Source organism: Chiloscyllium plagiosum, unplaced genomic scaffold, assembly GCF_037043375.1.
Source record: "Chiloscyllium plagiosum isolate Xiang-an unplaced genomic scaffold, Cpla_swu_hap1 HiC_scaffold_7, whole genome shotgun sequence".
Classification (NCBI taxonomy): domain Eukaryota; kingdom Metazoa; phylum Chordata; class Chondrichthyes; order Orectolobiformes; family Hemiscylliidae; genus Chiloscyllium; species Chiloscyllium plagiosum.
This window is the reverse complement of record NW_028270145.1, coordinates 64,335,838-64,354,370: the sequence shown is the minus strand read 5'-3', so window position 1 is coordinate 64,354,370 and position 18,533 is coordinate 64,335,838. Positions and strand designations below refer to the sequence as shown.

Here is an 18,533-nt window from a genome sequence, read left to right as displayed (position 1 = left end):
TCGGAATATCAAAGCAAGAAAGATGGGAGATCATGAGAAGCAAAGAAGAAACAGCCACTTAATTTCCACAGTGCTATGATTTTTCAGAAAGTATAAAATTCTACTGAAGCATAAGCAAGGTTAAAAGTGAAACTGTAAGCTTAAGGCAGGGTAATTCTGATAGATGTATAAATACTATAGTGATGCATTTTATAAGATGGCTGTAAATGAAAAGAATTTATTTGGAGAAAAATACATACATCAGTTTAGCTCAAACAAGAGTGCAACTGAAGAAAGCGATTCCAGTGAAGACAAGCATTTGAGAGTTAACAAATCCAACCTTGAAGGACTACATACATTTGAACCCAGTGAATCTGTAGGTTTTAAGCTGTTAAGATTACATGCATTATCATACAGTAGTTATGGCAAATTGAGAGAATCCAGCTGCATTGAAGAATAATGTAAATTATATTTGTATAATTTTGCATCAATGAAACCTCTGTCTGACTCAACCTTTTTGTCAATAATTAAAAGTAAACGTCTTTGCCCTCAAAAATGCATGTTAATCTCATTTTGTTTGTTATTGTAACTATCCCATCTAAAACATTAAATGAGAGAAACCCAGCTCTATGCTTGTATGCATCTGTTCAGAAGGGCGTGCAGAGTCCTAAAACTCTTCCTTAGTGTTATCTCCCCACCCAATATTCATAACCAGCTTCTTGACCTTGCAACCTCACGTTGTCTTGCTCAATCCCATTTTATCAATTAACAAAAGCCATCATTTCATTTAATCACTTGGCACGTATACTCCCCCCAACCAATCCTTGACCTAGAAAAGATAAAAAGGTAATTTGTTACAGCCCTATTTCAAAATCCTAATCATGGAGCTTTCAGTCCTGTTTTTTTTTAAATATATTTTTATCGGAATACAATTCAAAACAATACCAAAAAAAAAAGCACAAGTAGAAGAAAACCAACCCACCCTCATGTACAAATGTATAAGCATATATAGAAAAACACAGAATAAATAATAACCAACAACAAACTAATAAATAGTAATAACTCAAGCCCAGCCAAACAAAACGCTCATATGTTCACAGTTCCTCCTCTCTGGACATTGGACTTGTAAAACACAATTGTTACGGCTATATAAAAGCCCTTGTTAGTGTGACAAATAAATCTGTGTCCACGTATTCCAAAAAAGGGTTGCCATGTCTTATAAAAGTTCTCAGTTTTGTGGTGTACCATATTTGTAAGAAAATCCAAGGGAATATGCTCCATAACAATCTTCTGCCAACCCAATAGGCCTGGGGTTTTTGCGGATATCCAACCAAGCAAGATATTCTTTCTTGCACAGAAGGTGAGAATATTGAAAGGTTTTTTCTTATGCGTGCTTGCAGGGAGTACTGTGGGCAGGCCCAGAAGGAGCAAGATAGGGTCCTTCTCCACCCTTACACCCAAAGCACTCCAATATGTTTGAAGCCTATCGCAAGACCAGTGCCCGTACAGACCTTGCACTTGGGACATGCTGAAGATACCCCAGGTTTAAATTTTGACAAATGGCCTGGAGCCCGAGTGGACCCTGTGGAGAATTTTAAACTGTAAAGCATGGGTCCTATTGCAAATTTATATCTTCCTTGCATTCTCCCAAATATCCTCCCCATTGCCTCTTGGGGAATCTTCAACATCTTGCTCTCTCTCCCACACCCTGCAGAGTCAATCAGGGGGGTGGGAGAGGGGGTACCCCCAATTGATGATATAAAGTACTGACAGAAAATGTACTCTTAGCACTGATCACCCTCCTATGTCAGATTTGTAGGGATCAGTCAAAAGCGTAGTCTTTTTTTGAATAAAATCCCTAACTTGAAAAAAATGAAAAAGAGGTCTCTATTAGATAACTTGTATTTCTGTACTAACTAATCGAAGGACACCATTACGTCTCCCTCAAATAAATCACCCATGCAAGACATACCCCTAGCTGCCCAATGTTTAAATCCTGAATCTATCATCCCCAGTTGAAAACCCAGCATACTCACTAAAGGTGTAAACGAAGATGTTTTGCCAGTATTGCCTTCCCTCTGCCGAATTGCCCTCCATGCTTTAACAGTATTGATGACTATTGGGTTATGGCAATATTCACTGACTGTCCTCACTTTGTCCAAAAGCAGTAAACTGGTAAGGGGAACCTTACCTGGGAAGCTTCGATATCTAGCCATATTGAAAGAGGGCCCCCACAGGCCCACTCACTCACGTAGGTCAAAAGCAAATTTAGTTGGTAATTTTTAATGTCTGGAAGGTCCACTCCCCTCAATCTGTGAGGCAGTTGCAGTTTAGCTAATTTAATAAGGGGCCGAATAAAGGAGCTGAACTAGCCACTCAGCCTCCTGAGTGTTTGCTTATTGAAAATCGGGGGGGGGAAGCATCAATAAAGGGTATAGCAAATAGAATATTCATCTTAATAAGCGCTATCCGACGTGCCTCCCATCTTTGAAAATCTTGTTAAATTTTATCAAATAATTGAATAAAATTGGCTTTGAACAGCCACTCCAGAACTGGAATAATGAATATGCCCCCCGTGACCACCTAAATAGAAATCTATAGTTGCCCTCAAGACCTGGCTCCATCGTAAGGCCACCCAGCGGCATAGCCTCTGATTTCGCAAAATTAATCTTGTACCCCGAAAAAGCCAAACGTGTGAATACATTGTATTAGGAGAGGCACCGAAACTGCTGGATTTGTCAAAGAAATTAGGACATCATCTGCATACAACAAAATCTTATGTAATTTTGACCCCACTCCTGGAGCTGATACATTGGGATCTCCACGAATGGCCTCCCCAATGGTTCAATCACCAACATAAAAAGCAATGGTAAAAAGGTACAGCCCTGCCGGCTGCCCCTAAGAATGTTAAAATTGCTTGATCATACCCTGCTGGTGATGACTGTCGCAAGAGGGCCACTGTAGAGAACCTTTACCCATCTTATAAACACTTTGCTGAAACCAAACCACTCCAGAGTATAGAAAAGGGAAGGCCAGTCAACTCGGTCAAATGCCTTCTCTGCATCTAAAGAAATCACCAATCCCTGCACTGACTGTTGTTGACATGCTTGAATTACATTAAGCAGCCTCCAATAACATTATTGGAGGATCAGCGACCCTTTATGAAGCCCGTCTGATCCTCTTTAATATTAGAAGGTAACAGTCTCCAGCCTTAACGCGAGAATCTTAGAGAGGATTTTAAAGCCCACATTTACGAGTGAAATGGGCATGTACAAAGTACACAGTCTTCCAGGTCCTTCCCTTTTTTAAGGATGAGTGAAATATTGGTCTCTCTCAGAGATGGCGGGAGACTTGGCCCAGAGGACGGATGAACTACCAACCGAGCCTATGTTGATGTCTCGGAACGCCCAAAATTCCCTAGAGAAATACTCCACAAATTTATTATCCTTGAGGATAAAGGGATTCATTCGCCAGTCCCTCAAACCCACTTTGTTGTATGTATGAATCATTAAACATATTGAGCATTGGGCCTGACAGTATATTTAAAAATTCCTTCTAGAATTCACTGGGAAGTCTGTCAGGACTGGGTGCCTTTCCACTCTGAAGCTGCCTCACAGCTTCCTGCACTTCTTGCTCTGATAAGGGGCATTGAGAAAGGACTATTGTTTGGGAGTCACATCCGGGAGCTTCAGATTCTTAAAAAAAATTCCATTTGGGCCTGCCCGCCTCACAATCCTCAGATTGGTATAACTTCGAGTAAAATCTCTGGAACACCACTTTAATCTTTTTAGAATTACATGTTGAGGTTCTCAGACCCTTCCTTAATCGCTGTAATGGCTTGAGGGGCGTTCCTTTTCCTGGCTAAGTATTTGCCTGGCCTGTCACCATGCTCATATAACCTTTGCTTTGCAAAAGCCTTCTTTGCCATCTGTGTGAGCACAGAATTTAATACAGAAAGCAGCACTGTAATCCTCTGTAGCTTGATCAACGAGGGTCTGTCAAAATAAGCCTTCTCAGCTGCCTTCATCCGTACTTCAAGGAGACATTGCTGCTCACCTTTCTGCCGCTTCCTACTGGCAGAATAGGAAATAACTGACCCCCAAGCACAGGCTTTGGCAGTTTCCCAGAGGACGGATGAACTACCAACCGAGCCTATGTTGATGTCTCGGAACGCCCAAAATTCCCTAGAGAAATACTCCACAAATTTATTATCCTTGAGGATAAAGGGATTCATTCGCCAGTCCCTCAAACCCACTGTAACATCCTTAATCTTAACTATAAGGTACACTGGAGCATGATCAGAGATAGTAATATTACCAATCATACAAGATGCCACCAAATCCAGGGTTGCCGCAGGGGTCAGAAAGAAATCAATCCTCGTGTGACATCTGTGCAGGTTGGAGAAAAATGTAAAATCCCTGCCTATAGGGTGGAGACACCTCCGGATGTCCACCAACCCTAACACCCCACACAGATCCACTAATGTTTTAGTTTGTACAGAGGGTATCAAGGGATCTTTGGGCAATCTATCTACTGTGGGATCCATGAGACAGTTAAAAGCTCCCCCTATAATGATGTGCTGGGACTCGAGACTTGTCAATTTAGAAAAAGCATCTACCAAAAATTTAAGGGGACGAGCTGGAGGGCAATATACATTTAAAACACCATATTCTTCCCCATTTATCAAGGCTTTAAGCATTACAAACTTCCCATGTGTCTCTTTAGCACATTCTAACAATTTAAATGGGTGATTCTTCCTAACCAATATAGCCAGTCCCTTATTCTGGTATTAAATGATGAAAAATAAACTCAGTTAAAGCCATTCTGCTGTAATTTAAGATGCTCCTTGTCATCCAAATGTGTCTCCTGTAACAAAGCAATATCCACCTCCTTTCTAAGACTCAACAGTACCTTCTTCCTCTTAATTGGTGAGTGACTTCCCTTGATATTTCAGGTACACCACTTAATCAAGTCATTAGCCATAACCTTCAGCAATAACATTAAAATTCCAGAAAAGAGGAACCCGAACCACAAACCACTGAGCCTTAGTGTCACATGATCCACCAAATTTCAAAACTACATAAACTAAAACCACTGTACTTAAACCTACAAAGCTATTAAAAACAAAAAACAAAAAAAAACAAACCAACACTTAAAGCACCAACAGGGCTGAATAGGAGAACTCACCCCCTGCCCATAGGGGGCAACTACCCATCAGTAGGCAACTAACTATCCCAGCCACCTTCACTTCTCCCAGCTAGAGCCACACCGCAAACACAAGCAGAAAAGAGTACACACCATAGAATACCAGTATGAATAAAGAAACATTTTTTTTTAAAAAAGGGAATAAATACCCATCCTTTGGTATATCCTAACTTAGAAATTGAAAATGAACATCTCAATCATCGCCAACCATAGTTTAAATGAAAGTATTATCAATAGAAAAAAAATAGAAAAATTAAGTTCCAACTGGACTTCCTCCGTTTCTTTTACAAATCAATAAAGACATACCCAAACAACACTTTTTATACATGTCAAAGAGACATATGGATCCATCTAAGGTGTACTGAAGCACCTCTGGGAGTACTGAATCCCAAGCTGTCTCAGTCTTCTCTTGACACCGTCATAAGATTTTCGTTTCTGTATCACCGCCGCTGAGAGGTCCTGAAAGAACATGATCTTAGAGCCCTCGTAAATTAGGGCCTTCGGATTCTTCCCCTGGACTCTGGAAGCCTCCATGACTCGTCTCACCAGGAGAGGACAAGGACATTGACCCAGACCCAATCTCCATGCTGCGAGCCAGTGAGACCTCTCCATCTTCAATCCTCTCATACCAGCTCCAAGTCAAGGAATTTCAGCAGCCAATCCTCAACAAATTTCGCAGGCCCCTCACCTTCCTTACCCTCAGGCAGACCAATGATCCAAATGTTTTTTTCTCTTGCCTCTGTTCTCAAGATCATCCACTTGGTCACGCAAATTACGGACCTGCAACTCCAAGGCTTGGATCCTATCCTTGGATGAACTGGCATCAGATTCCACCACTGTGACCCTGTGCTCCACCTCATCCGTCCTCTTCTCCAGTTCTCCCAGCTGCTGCTCATGCTCTGCAGCATGACAGAGATTAGAGCCAGCTTCTCTTCAATCTGTTACCCCAGAATCTCTCGAGATTTTGCCAGCATGTTCACCAGGGCCTAGAAAGTAATTGACTCAGAGGATCCTGCAGGCTGAACTGCAGACCCGGCCTCGGATGCTCCACCTCCCTTCTTTAGCATTTCTGGACGGCAGGAATTCCAGGTAAGTTAACTTTTAGAAGTTTCTTCGGACTCCACGATCTTTTCAGAGTCCCAAGATATTGCGATGGCCTGGGTTGGGCGGGTTAAAGGTTCGTCCCGCTTGTGCTGTGATGCGGAGCTTTGCAGTGCGATCTTCTTAGATCGTCGTCATCTTGGATACCCCCCCCTTCAGCCCTGTTTGCCACAACATTTCTACAGTAACTGATTTACTAAACCATATTGTCATTACTATCTGTGACCTCATCCTCAATAAAACGATTACTTCTCCCTCACTCTAAACTTTACCCTGGCTCAACAGATGCACATTTTGACAGGACATAACTGATTCAGCCATCTAGTACATCTGAAAGGATCAATAAAGACATGAAGTTCTGATTTTTTTTTGAATTAGAATCCCTACAGTGTAGAAACAGGCCCTTCAGTCCAACAAGTCCACACCGACCCGCTGAAGAATAACCCACCCAGACCTATTCCTCTACCTTATCATCCTATATTTAGCCTGACTAATGCCCCTAACTACACTTCTTTGGACTGTGGGAGGAAACCAGAGCACCCAGAGGAAACCCGCACAGACACGGGGAGAATGTGCAAATTCCACATAGACAGTCTCCCGAAGCTAGAATCGAACCCGGGTCCCTGGTGCTGTGAGGCAGCAGTGCTAATCACTGAGCCAACGTGCCAGTTCTCAACCACAAGAATTGCTCACCACTGGATGGCAGAAATAACCAGAGTTTCTTTACTCCAAACTATCACTTTCATTTGCCTTCACTTTAACAACAAATTTGAGGAACTCAAGAATTTGTTTGTCGCAAAACCCAATACTATCCAAGAAGCTAGAATTACTGAGACCCACCTACTAATACTTACCCTAATGCTAACCTTAATTGCATGAAATCCACCTCTTGTTCCAATGATCACCTAACTTTCTCTTCTGGCTCATTAGCCAACACTTAAATTGGTTCTGTCTAACTGCTACCGCCCTTTCATTGAAGTATGTTGTCTTCACCCCTTTCAAAAATATTCTTGACCACACTGTCCTTGGAAACAATCATTCCATCTCAAAACTGTCTTTTCTTTCCTTTCCCAAGTCCTTAAATGTGTAATTTTCTTTGAATCAGGTTTCTGTTAAATTACCTTTTATCAAAGATAAACTTTGTCCCCGTCCTTGATCTGTCTGCAGCTTTTGACCCTTTACATCATCCTCCCCCACTGCTTCTCACCATGATCCAGATGGATGGAATTAATGTCACCTGGCTCCAACATTATGTAATCATAGCAAAAGAATTATAGTACTGGCTTTTCTTCCTGCTGCCATACTGTAACCTCTGGTGCTCCCTATGGATCTTTCTTTCGCCCTCCTGATCTCATCTACACGCTGTCCTTCAGTGATATCTAGCTGTAATAGACCTCTTTTCTGTTTATTTTTGAGAAGGCAAACCATATTAGAGACTGGACAGACAGCTGAAATACTAGGGGAGTTTTGCAACTTGGGGAAAAAAAATCAAGTGAGGCAAGACAATGTTACTCTTAAAGCAGTGAGAGACATACTTCCAGACCGTGGCATTGACAGTTAAGAAAATTCTGCCTAACAACAGCTCTTTGATGAATTGAGCAGTTTGTTACAAAGCTGTAAGTGTAAGGGCAGCAAGAGACACCACAACCTGCAAATTGAACACCTCTCTCCTCTCTTTCCCTCCACGTATGGGAAAAGTAAAACATGGAAAGCTCCAAAGAACAGAAATTCTAACAAGACTTATGTTGGATAAATGTGCTGGATCATTATCAAAGTGAAGAATGACCATTGCTTTACAGACAGCAACATGTCATCAAGAAATCAAGAGGAACTCTGTGAAACAATCTAACCCATTCTTGAAATCTAGACTATTGATTTTTGGCATTCAGTCTATTTTTTCTAATTATACCGTGTGTCAAACAATTTCTTTCATTTTTTTTTAAACTGTAAATAAGTGCACGCCGGTATGGAGGGTTTAAAGTTCAAGTTGCCCTGCAGTAAATTAGAAATTCTAGCTTTTCTGTCATTTGTTAATTGTGTGGTATAATAATTGCAGTTATTTTCTGTTAATGATGAAAACGCATGGATTGCATTTGTCCTGCACAGTAGTCAGGCATGAATATTGGGAAGATTAGTGCAGGTTTTATTTTCCTGTCAACCCAGAGTTGCTGATCCACATTGCTCTCAATCAAGTAATGATTTGATTTTCGAATTCATATTCATTACCCCCCCCCTCCCAATACCTGCATGATCTGACCCTTCCCTAAATCTGTAATCTCCTCCAGTCCCACAATTCTCCAAGGTACTGGAGTTCCTCCCCACATCTCTATACCTCGCCTTCCTCTTTCTAAGGAATTCCTTGAAACCTACCTCATCAATCAAACCATGGTTATTTGATCTAACAGCTCCTCATGCGTTTGTCATGTTTCGTGCTGTTTACTTTGTGAAGCTCGTTGTGATATTTCATTATGTTAAGGAGGCTATATAAAATACATGATTCGGAGATGCCGGTGTTGGACTGGGGTGTACAAAGTTAAAAATCACACAACACCAGGTTATAGTCCAACAGGTTTAATTGGAAGCTCACTAGCTTTCGGAGCGACGCTTGACTTCTTTTGCATGTATGTGAAATGTACACAAATTTGGAAATGCCTAATAGCTGCATCAACTGGGCTTTTTCTACCATCTATCGGTTACCTTGAAAAAAATTAGTGCATTCATTTCTTTAAACCAAGTAATGTGTATAAGCTAAACACTACAATTTGTTTTATCATCAATGGTTAAAGCATTTCATCACAGTTTTTGACATGACTGGAACATCTCTTATGAAAAATCATCCCACTGTATTTGGCAACCTCAAAGCTAGATTGGATTCCAAGTACTTAGTATTTTTACCTCTCAATCAAAAAGGGTAAATGTGCCAATGATATTACTTTAGCTAACTCTTAAGACTGCATAATTTAAGAACTCTTCATCAGGACAAATACAAATTAAAAAAAAGCAAATTAACAGAGATAATATGATGTAGCACCTACTAACAAAAGATTTTCAATAAGTCAGGTTTTGAACAAATAAACTAGAAGCCTAATGAAATTAAAATAGAAGAGCTTACATTAGTTTTCCTCCGACATCGGGATAGGTTTAAGTATAGAGAAACCCTCAAATCTCTGAAAGATAGAATTTCGTCTCCAAAGCCATCACGTGGAAATTTTCTTAAGGCATACTGATATCTCTGGGCTGCTTCTTTCATCTTTCCTTTCTGCAGGTGGTGAAAGCAACACCATATTAGACTTTATCTTTAATATTAAATAATAACTCAGCCTACGAAGACATCTTTATCAGCCATGTCATTAAAGCTAATTTATTCCATTAAGACATCTGATCCAAAGGATCGAAGGAAAAAAAACACAATAAAAGCCAAAATATCTTAAGTCTACAATGGCATGACACACTGATATAATGAGAATGTACTATATGAAGGATACTGTTAGCTCAGAGAAATAGAACTTCTGAATTAGGTCCTCTTCAGTTCTGGATTCCATCACATCTTGATAAAGATTGACCATATCAGAGTTTAGAAAGAGGAGAATTATCAGCCTAACTACTAATCTCTAATTATAGTAGTTCTGCAGATAATTTTAATGAAATCTATTTCAAAAACTTTGTACAAAGTGACTGGAGATCTAGATGAATATCAAATGTAAGAAGATTAATTTTTAGTTTGCAAGGCAATATAATCAGTTAAGAGTGAAGAAGGCATATGAACCATGGAAAAGAAAGAATATTAGTGGAGAAGAATATACGGAATAATTAACAAGACATAATATTAGAAAAGAAATCATTTCCTTTAAAACTTTTTGCATTCTCCATAGTTGATCTATCAATCTGTTCGCTATATTTCATATGCAGTTAATTTGGTCACATCCCTCGTCATTTTGCTAAACTCTGCTTTTCTCCCCCCCCCCCAATCCACCACCTTTATCTTTGATACTTCATTACACTCTGCCACCACATGTCGAGCATTTTTGAAAGGTCCAGATTGGAATTGGTTCTAAATCGTGTATGATACTCCATAATAACAGTTACAAAGCACGCCATATACAGGTGCTGTAATTCTCAGAACATACCAAAGAATCAATATTGGACAGAAAACTAATGTAGTAATCAATAATCATGATTGTCCCAAAGTACAGCATAGAGACAGCAAACACCTTCACTCTTCTGCTTTGAGTTAAGTTAGCAAACTAAGAAAAGATGTATCATAGAGATATACAGCACAGAAACAGACCCTTTGGTCCAACTCATCCATGCCGACCAGATATCCCAACCTAATCGAGTCCCACTTTTTTTTTTAAGATTCCCCAGAGTGTGGAAACAGGCCCTTCGGCCCAACCAGTCCACACCGACCCTCTGAAGAGCAACCTACCCAGACCCATTTCCCTCTGACTAACGCACCTAACACTATGGGCAATTTAGCATGGCCAATTCACCTGACCTGCACATCTTTGGACTGTGGGAGGAAACCGGAGCACCTGGACACGGGGAGACTGTGCAAACTCCACACAGAGAGTCACCTGAGGCTGGGATCGAACCTGGAACCCTGGTGCTGTGAGGCTGCAGTGCTAAGCACTGTGCCACACTTGCCAGCACCTGGCCCATATCCCTCCAAACCCATCCTATTCATATACCCATCCAGATGACTTTTAAATGTTGCAATTGTACCAGCCTCCACACTTCCTCTGGTAGCCCATTCCATACACATACCACCCTGTGCAAAAAAAAAAGTTGCCCCTTAGTCTCTTTTATATCTTTCCCCTCTTCCCATAAACCTATGCCCTCTAGTTCTGGACACTCCATGCCTCTCATGATTTTATAAACCTCTATAAGGCCACCCCTCAGCCTCCGACACTCCAGGGAAAACAGCCCTAACCTCCTCAACCTCTCCCTATAGCTCAAATGCTCCAACCCAGGCAACATCCTTGTAAATCTTTTCTGAACCCTTTCAAATTACACAACATCCTTCCAATAGGAAGGAGACCAGAATTGCACGCAACATTCCAAAAATGGCCTAACCAACATACTGTGCAGCCGCAACATGACCTCCCAACTCCTGTACTCAATACTATGACCGATAAAGGAAACACACCAAACATCATCTTCACTATCCTATCTACCTGTGACTCTACTTTTAAGGAGCCATGAACCTGCACTCCAAGGTCTCTTTGTTCAGCAACACTCCCTAGGACCTTACCACCAAATCCTGCTAAGATTTGCTTTCACTCACTGCAACACCTCACATTTGTCTAAATTAAACTCCATCTCCCACTCCTCAGTCGATTTGCCCATCTGATCAAGATCCCGTTACACGAAGATAATCTGAGGTTATCTTCTTTGCTGTCTACTACACCTCCACTTTTGGTGTCAACTGCAAACTTACTGACTATATCTCCTATGTTCACATCCAAATCATTGATATAAATGACAAAAAGTAGTGGACCCAGCACTTCCTCCTCGGTAATATGGACATTTTTCAAGATGTCACCATCTATTTCCCTACATTCTATACCTTCCATGTCCTTTTCCACAGTAAATACTGATGCAAAATAGTTGTTTAGTAACTCCTGTAGCTCCACACAAAGGCCTTTGAGAGGATCTATTCGCTTCCTAGTTACCCTTTTGTCCTTAATATATTTGTAAAAACCCTTTGGATTCTCCTTAAACCTAATTGCCAAAGCTCTCTCATGTCCCCTTTTTGCCCTCCTGATTTCCTTAAGTATACTCCTACTGTCTTTATACTTTTCTAAGGATTCTGTCCTGTCTATACCTGACATGTGCTTCCTTCTTTTTCTTAACCAAACCCTCAATTTCTTTGGTCATCCAGCATTCCCTACACCTATCAGTCCTTCCTTTCACCCTAACAGGAATATACTGTCTCTGGACTCTTGTTGCCTCATTTCTGAAGGCTTCCCATTTTCCAACCATCCCTTTACCTGCGAATACCTGCCCCCAGTCAGCTTTTCAAAGTTCTTGCCTAATGCCATCAAAATTGGTCTTCCTCCAAGTTAAACTTCAACTTTTAGATCTGGTCTATCCTTTTCTATCACTATTTTAAAACTAATAGCTGGCCCCAAAGTGCTCACCCACTGACACCTTAGTCACCTGCCCTGCCTTATTTCCCAAAAGTTGGTAAACCAACATACTGAATCAGAAAATGTTCTTGTACACACTTAACAAATTCCTCTCCATCTAAACCCCTAACACTATGACAGCACCTGCCTTGGAAAGTTAAAACCCCCTACCGTAACCACCCTATTATTCTTACAGATAACTGAAATCTCCTTACAAATTTGTTTTGTTTCTCAATTTCTCGCTGACTATTAGGGGGTCTATAATACAATCCCAATAAGGTGATCATCCCTTTCTTATTTCTCAGTTCCACCCAAATAACTTCCCTGGATGTATATCCAGGAATATCCTCCCTACAACTGTAACGCTATCCTATATCAAAAACGCCACTGCGCCTCCTGTCTCACCTCCCTTTCTGTCCTTCCTGAAACATTTCATCCTGGAACATTAAGCTGCCAGTCCTGTCCATCCCTGAGCCATGTTTCTGTAATTGCTATGATATCCCAATCCCATGTTCCTAACCATGCCCTGAGTTCATCTGCCTTCCCTGTTAGGCCTCTTAAATAAAACTGCATTTATTTCAATTCATCATTCCAACCTTGTTCTCTGCTTTGTCCCTGCCTGCCCTGACTGTTTGACTCACTTCTGTTCTCAACTGTACCAGTCTCAGATTGATTTCTTTCCTCACTATCTCCCTGGGTCCCACCGCCACCCCCGCCACCTCCCTCCAACACACACACACACCATACTACTTTAAATCCTCCCAAGCAGCTCTAGCAAATTTCCTTGCCAGTGTATTAGTCCCCTTCCAATTCAGGTGCAATCTGTCCTTCTTGTACAGGTTACTTCTACCCCAGAAGAAATATCAATGATCCAAAAATGTGAATTCTTCTCCCATACATCAACTCCTCAGCCACGCATTCATCTGCTCTGTCCTCCTATTTCTACCCTCACTAGCTCGTAGTACCAGGAGTAATCCAGGTATTACTACCCTTGAGGGCCTTCTTTTTAAATAACTGCCTAACTTTCTACATTCTGCATTCAGAATCTCATCCTTTTCCCTTCCTATGTCGTTGGTTCCAATGTGTACAATGACCTTCTGCTGGTCCCTCTCTGAGACATCCTTGAGCCTGCCACCAGGGAGACAACACACCATTCTGATTTTTTTTTGCTGCTGGCCACAGAAACATCTGTCTGTGCCTCTGACTAGAGAGCCCCTTAACACAATTGATCGCCTGGAACCCAACGTACCCCTCATTACATTATAGCCTGTGTTGACATCAGAAACTTGGCTGTTCGTGCTACATTCCCCTAAGCGTCCATCTCTCCCTACATTTTCTAAAACAGCATACTTGTTTGAAATGGGGATTACCACAGAAGACTGCTGCACTACTTGCCTCCCTCTCCTACTTTTCCTGGAAGTAACCCACCTATGTGACTGTATCTGCAGCTTTTCTCCTTTCCTATAACTGCCATCCATCACACCCCTTGCACTTGTAAATTCCTCATTGCCTGTAACTGTCACTTCAACCAATCCATTCACTTTGATAGGATTCACAACCAACAGCATTTGTTGCAGATGTAATCCCCAGTAACACGTAAACTCTCCCTAAACATGTAGACTGACGTTATTTTCTCCTTGCAAGTATTGACTTTGTAGCTCCCACCAAGACTGGAAATAGTAAAGAAAAATTTGGTGATTGTCTAGTGAACTATTGGCAGATAACGCCCCCAAGTACTGAAAATGCAATTAAAAATTTTCAAATATATCTATTCACGAGCAACATTTGTGTAGGCTGACCTGGCTTGAAATTTTCCAAAACAAAATCTTCCATGGTTTAAGCCATAACAAGTTTGGCATTAATCAGTAGTCAGCGATGGAAGATACCTTTGTTCCCACTTCTAATCAGATGGATTTTTAGAACAGGTTGATAAGGTGCACATGGTCATAAATTCCTCCCCCTCCTGTAGATCGCATTTGCAAGCTGGAACATGCAAATACCAGTATTTTCTGGGTTCTCTCCAGGGTCAGTATCATCAAACCAGATCAATACCCCATTTTAAGTGTTCTATGAGATGAGGTCAGCTGATGTCAATGTGACACAGACTTGAACATGGAGTTAGAAGAGAATTTAGGATCAAGTGATAATATCTGACATTTGTTGTAGCAGGCAACAAGATGTAGGAAAAGTAGGCAATTTAGCCCATTGAGCCTGTTTCCCCCATTTAATAAGATAATGGCTGAAAAGTTAACCCTCAACTCCATTTACATGCCATACACCCAGAACTCTTGATACCGTTATTGATTAAAAATCTGCCCATCTCAGCCTTCAATATACTTAACAACCCAGCCACAGCAGTCTTCTATGGTAAAGAATTCCACAGATTCAGTACCCGCTGAGAGAAAAAGTTCCTCCTCACCTGTCTTAAATGTGCAACCCCTTACTCTGAGATTATACCCTTTGGTCCTTGACTTTCCCCCATTAGGGGAAAGAATCTCTCTGTATCTATCCTGTTTCACAAAGTCTCCTCTCATTCTTCTAAACACCTGTTCAACATCCCTCGTAAGAAAATGTATTCATTGCCAAAATCAACACGTGACCATTAGGTGAACTGCCAGACCAATATATCTGTCATTAGATAAAGGGTCCAAAACTGTTCAAAGTATTCTATATGTGGTCTGACCAATGCCTTATACAGTCTTATCTTTCCTATTTTCATACCGTATACAACACAAAATGGTAATGATAATAATATATTAGGATTGATTTTCAATTTACATTTAAGCCTAGACTTTTGATTGTAGTGAAAATATGTATAGATGACAGCAATACTTGGGATGGTATTTAGTTACTCCACATTGAACATGATGATTAAAGGTTTCATTTATTAAAACTGGATGAATATTGGACATTAGTAATACTTACTTCCATACCAGTATTATGCACAGGGTGCCAACAGAACAATAATACAAGTTAAATACAGCTTCCCCGCACCTCCCCCCCACCCCCCACCCAAATGTATGTGTTTAAACTCTGTTCTTTAATTTTTAAAAATCACAAACATTGTGGGGAATTGCAATTTTTAAAAAGACCATAATTTTGGATTCCAAGAACCTTAACTGGAGGCCCACGCAGATAGTTCAGGCCACAACAATGGGAGAGAATACCATATAAATTAGAAAACAGTTAAGGAATGCAAGACTGTATTTACAGGTCTCTATTGTATACAAAAGGGGGAAAGACACCAAGGTATACCATAGTTCTGAGGTCCTGCGAGAAAATGGACTTGACTATTAAGACACATCATAAATGAACAGCAGATTCTGAAATGTATTTATAGTTTAAAGATGTGTGCATTTTCTAAGTCATATGATATTTCAATAGATGATCAGAATATACCTTATAAAGCAGATTTCCCTCTTCCATCAGTTTCTGTAGTAAAATGATCAAGATGTCTGGTTTGGATGTGGCCATTGCCCAAGCTGCATTACCTGGATGAGTAACGATATTGCTTTATTTTGAAAAAGGACACGGGCATATGCTTACATCAAGTTGTATAAAGTTTTAAGACATTTTCTTTGACAGAAGAGAAAATTCTGTTTAAAACCAATCGCTGAACAGTCATAAGAACTTCTGTAGCCTTTGCAACACATTAATGGAAGTTGCAACAGAAGCTTTTTAAAATTCAAATTTATAATTAAACAAAGCTGCCCTACTGAAAAAGGCCTGAGCAATATGGCGCAGATAGGCATTTCTGAAGCCATGAGGTGACCAGGATGATATGTTGCCTCTCGTGCCAAGGATGTCTCTGAGCATGCACATATTCTGAAGGGGGAGGTTGAGCAATTCGAGGTCGTTGCCCATATTGATACTTATGACATAGGTAGTAAGAGTAGGAAGGTCCTGCAAAGGGAATTTAGGGAGTTAGGTAGGAAGTTGAAAAGATGACGTCTCGAGTTGTAATCTGCAGATCACTCCCTGTGCCAGAAATAGCAATACAGATGAATGTGTGACTGAAGAACTGGTGTAGGAGGGAGGGCTTCAGAAATCTGGATCTTTAGAATTTTTTGCAGCACAGGTGGGACCTGTACAAGAAGGTTTGCTCGTGGTACTTGGGAGATTTTAACCTAATGTGGCGGGGAGTAGGAAACAGAGCAGTAGATCAGCATATGAAGTGATCAAGGAGTAGGTTGACATTAAGTCAAGCAGTTCAATAGAAAGAATAAGCAGACAAGGTGAACAAACTTGTCAGGACTGGTGGTCTGTCGTATATTTATAGAGTCACAGGGATGAACAGCACAGAAACAAGCCCGTTGGTCCAACTTGTCCATGCTGACCAGATATCCTAAAATAATCTAGTCCCATTTGCCAGCTCTTGACCCATATCGCTCTAAACACTTCCTATAAGGTTCACTAAACCCATCCAGCTGCCTTTTCGATGTTGTTATTTTCTCAGCCTCCGCCACTTCCTCTGACCGCTCATTCCATACATGCACCACCCTCTGCATGAAAACGTTGCCGCTGAGATCCCTTTTAAATCTTTCCCTTCTCACCCTAAACCTTTCTTTAATGCAAGTATAACAGGTAAAGCAGTTGAGTTTACACTTGGATTACTACATGGGACTACAATGTGGTAACCAATACAGAAACTTGTTTGAGAGAAGGACAGGACTGTCAGCTCAACATTCCAGGGTTTGGATGTTTTAGGCAAGATGGAGAGGGATGTAAAAGCTGATTAATGAGAATGTCACAGCTGTACTGAGGGGGGACATTTTGAAGGGTTCATGAGTGATGCCATATGGGTAGAACTGAAGAACAAGAAAAGATGGTATCACTATATTAGGGTTATATTATAGGTCTACTAAAAGCCAGTGGCAGATGAACAAAATGTAAGTAGATCAGGGAAAACATAAAAACAATAGGATTGTTGCAGTGGGTGATATTACCTTCCCCATACCGACTGGGACTCCCTTAGTGCAAGGGGCTTAGATGGGATAGAATTTGTTAGGTGTACCCAGAAGAGTTTCTTGACACAATATAAAGGTAGTGCAACGAGGGAAGGGGTCGTACTTGACCTTGAAGTGGGGACTGAACCTGGTCAGGTGACCAAAGTTTCAGTGGGGGAGCACATTAGGAAGAGTGATCATAATTCAGTAAGTTTTAAAATAACTATGGATAAAGATAAAACTGATCCTGGTGAAAGTGGTAAATTTGGGGAAAACTAGTTACAACAATATTAGGCAGGAACTGGAAAAATTAGATTGGGGGCAGCTGTTTGAGGATAAATCCACCTGATATGAGGGAATCTTTTAAAGCTCAGTTGATCAGAGTTCAGGAACAGTATGTCCCTGTGAGAATGAAAGTTAAGAATGACTATATTCAGGAACATAGAACAGTACAGCAAAGAAACTGTCCCTTTGGCCCACCATGTTTGTGCCGAACATGACACCTATTCTAGACTAACCTCATCAACCAGCATATTGTCTGCATCTTGGATAACAGATGCTGAAAGTTTAGTTAAAAAGAAAAAAAAAGATTCAGGAAACTGAAATCAAAGTCCCTGAGGAATATAAATGAAGGAAGTAGAAAGGGCTAGAAGAAGCCATTACATGTCCTTGACAAGTAGGGTTAAGGATAATCCCAATACATTTCATACATATATTAAGATTAAGGGAGTAACTTGGGAAAGGATAGATCCACTAAAGGACAATGGAAGAATTTGCACATGGAGCCGGGGACGTGGGTGAGGTCCTTAATGAGCATTTAGCATCAGTATTCACAAAACAAAATTGAAGAGTAGCCAAATGTTGTTCCTCAGTTTAAGGGCAACAGGGATAATCCAGGAAATTATAAGCCAGTGAGTTTTATATTAATGGTAGGGAAATTATTGAAGATTCCTAAAGACAGGATTTGCCCACATTTGGAGAAGATTTATTGTTGTCACATGTATGAAGATATAATGAAAAGTGTTGCTTTGCATGCCATACAAGTAGATCTTACCATACAAAGTGCATCAGGGTAGCAGGACAGAGCAAAATACAGTGTTATAGCCGTGAGAAGGCACAGAGACAGAGAGCAACATTAACATTTCACAGTTCTGTTCAAATGTCTGAAAACAGC

General features: G+C 40.7%; 1 protein-coding gene across 1 annotated transcript in view; it reads right to left on the bottom strand.

Moving 5' to 3' along the window:
• LOC122551620 (protein TANC1) overlaps positions 1-18,533 on the bottom strand; it is a 152,378-nt gene that overhangs the window by 4,837 nt on the left and 129,008 nt on the right. The window contains exons 20-21 of the mRNA XM_087988566.1: positions 15,813-15,904; positions 9,398-9,544 (exon numbers count right to left, since the gene is read on the bottom strand). Coding sequence (XP_087844692.1) covers positions 9,398-9,544; positions 15,813-15,904 — 239 coding nt within the window. The remainder of the gene's footprint in view (positions 1-9,397; positions 9,545-15,812; positions 15,905-18,533) is intronic.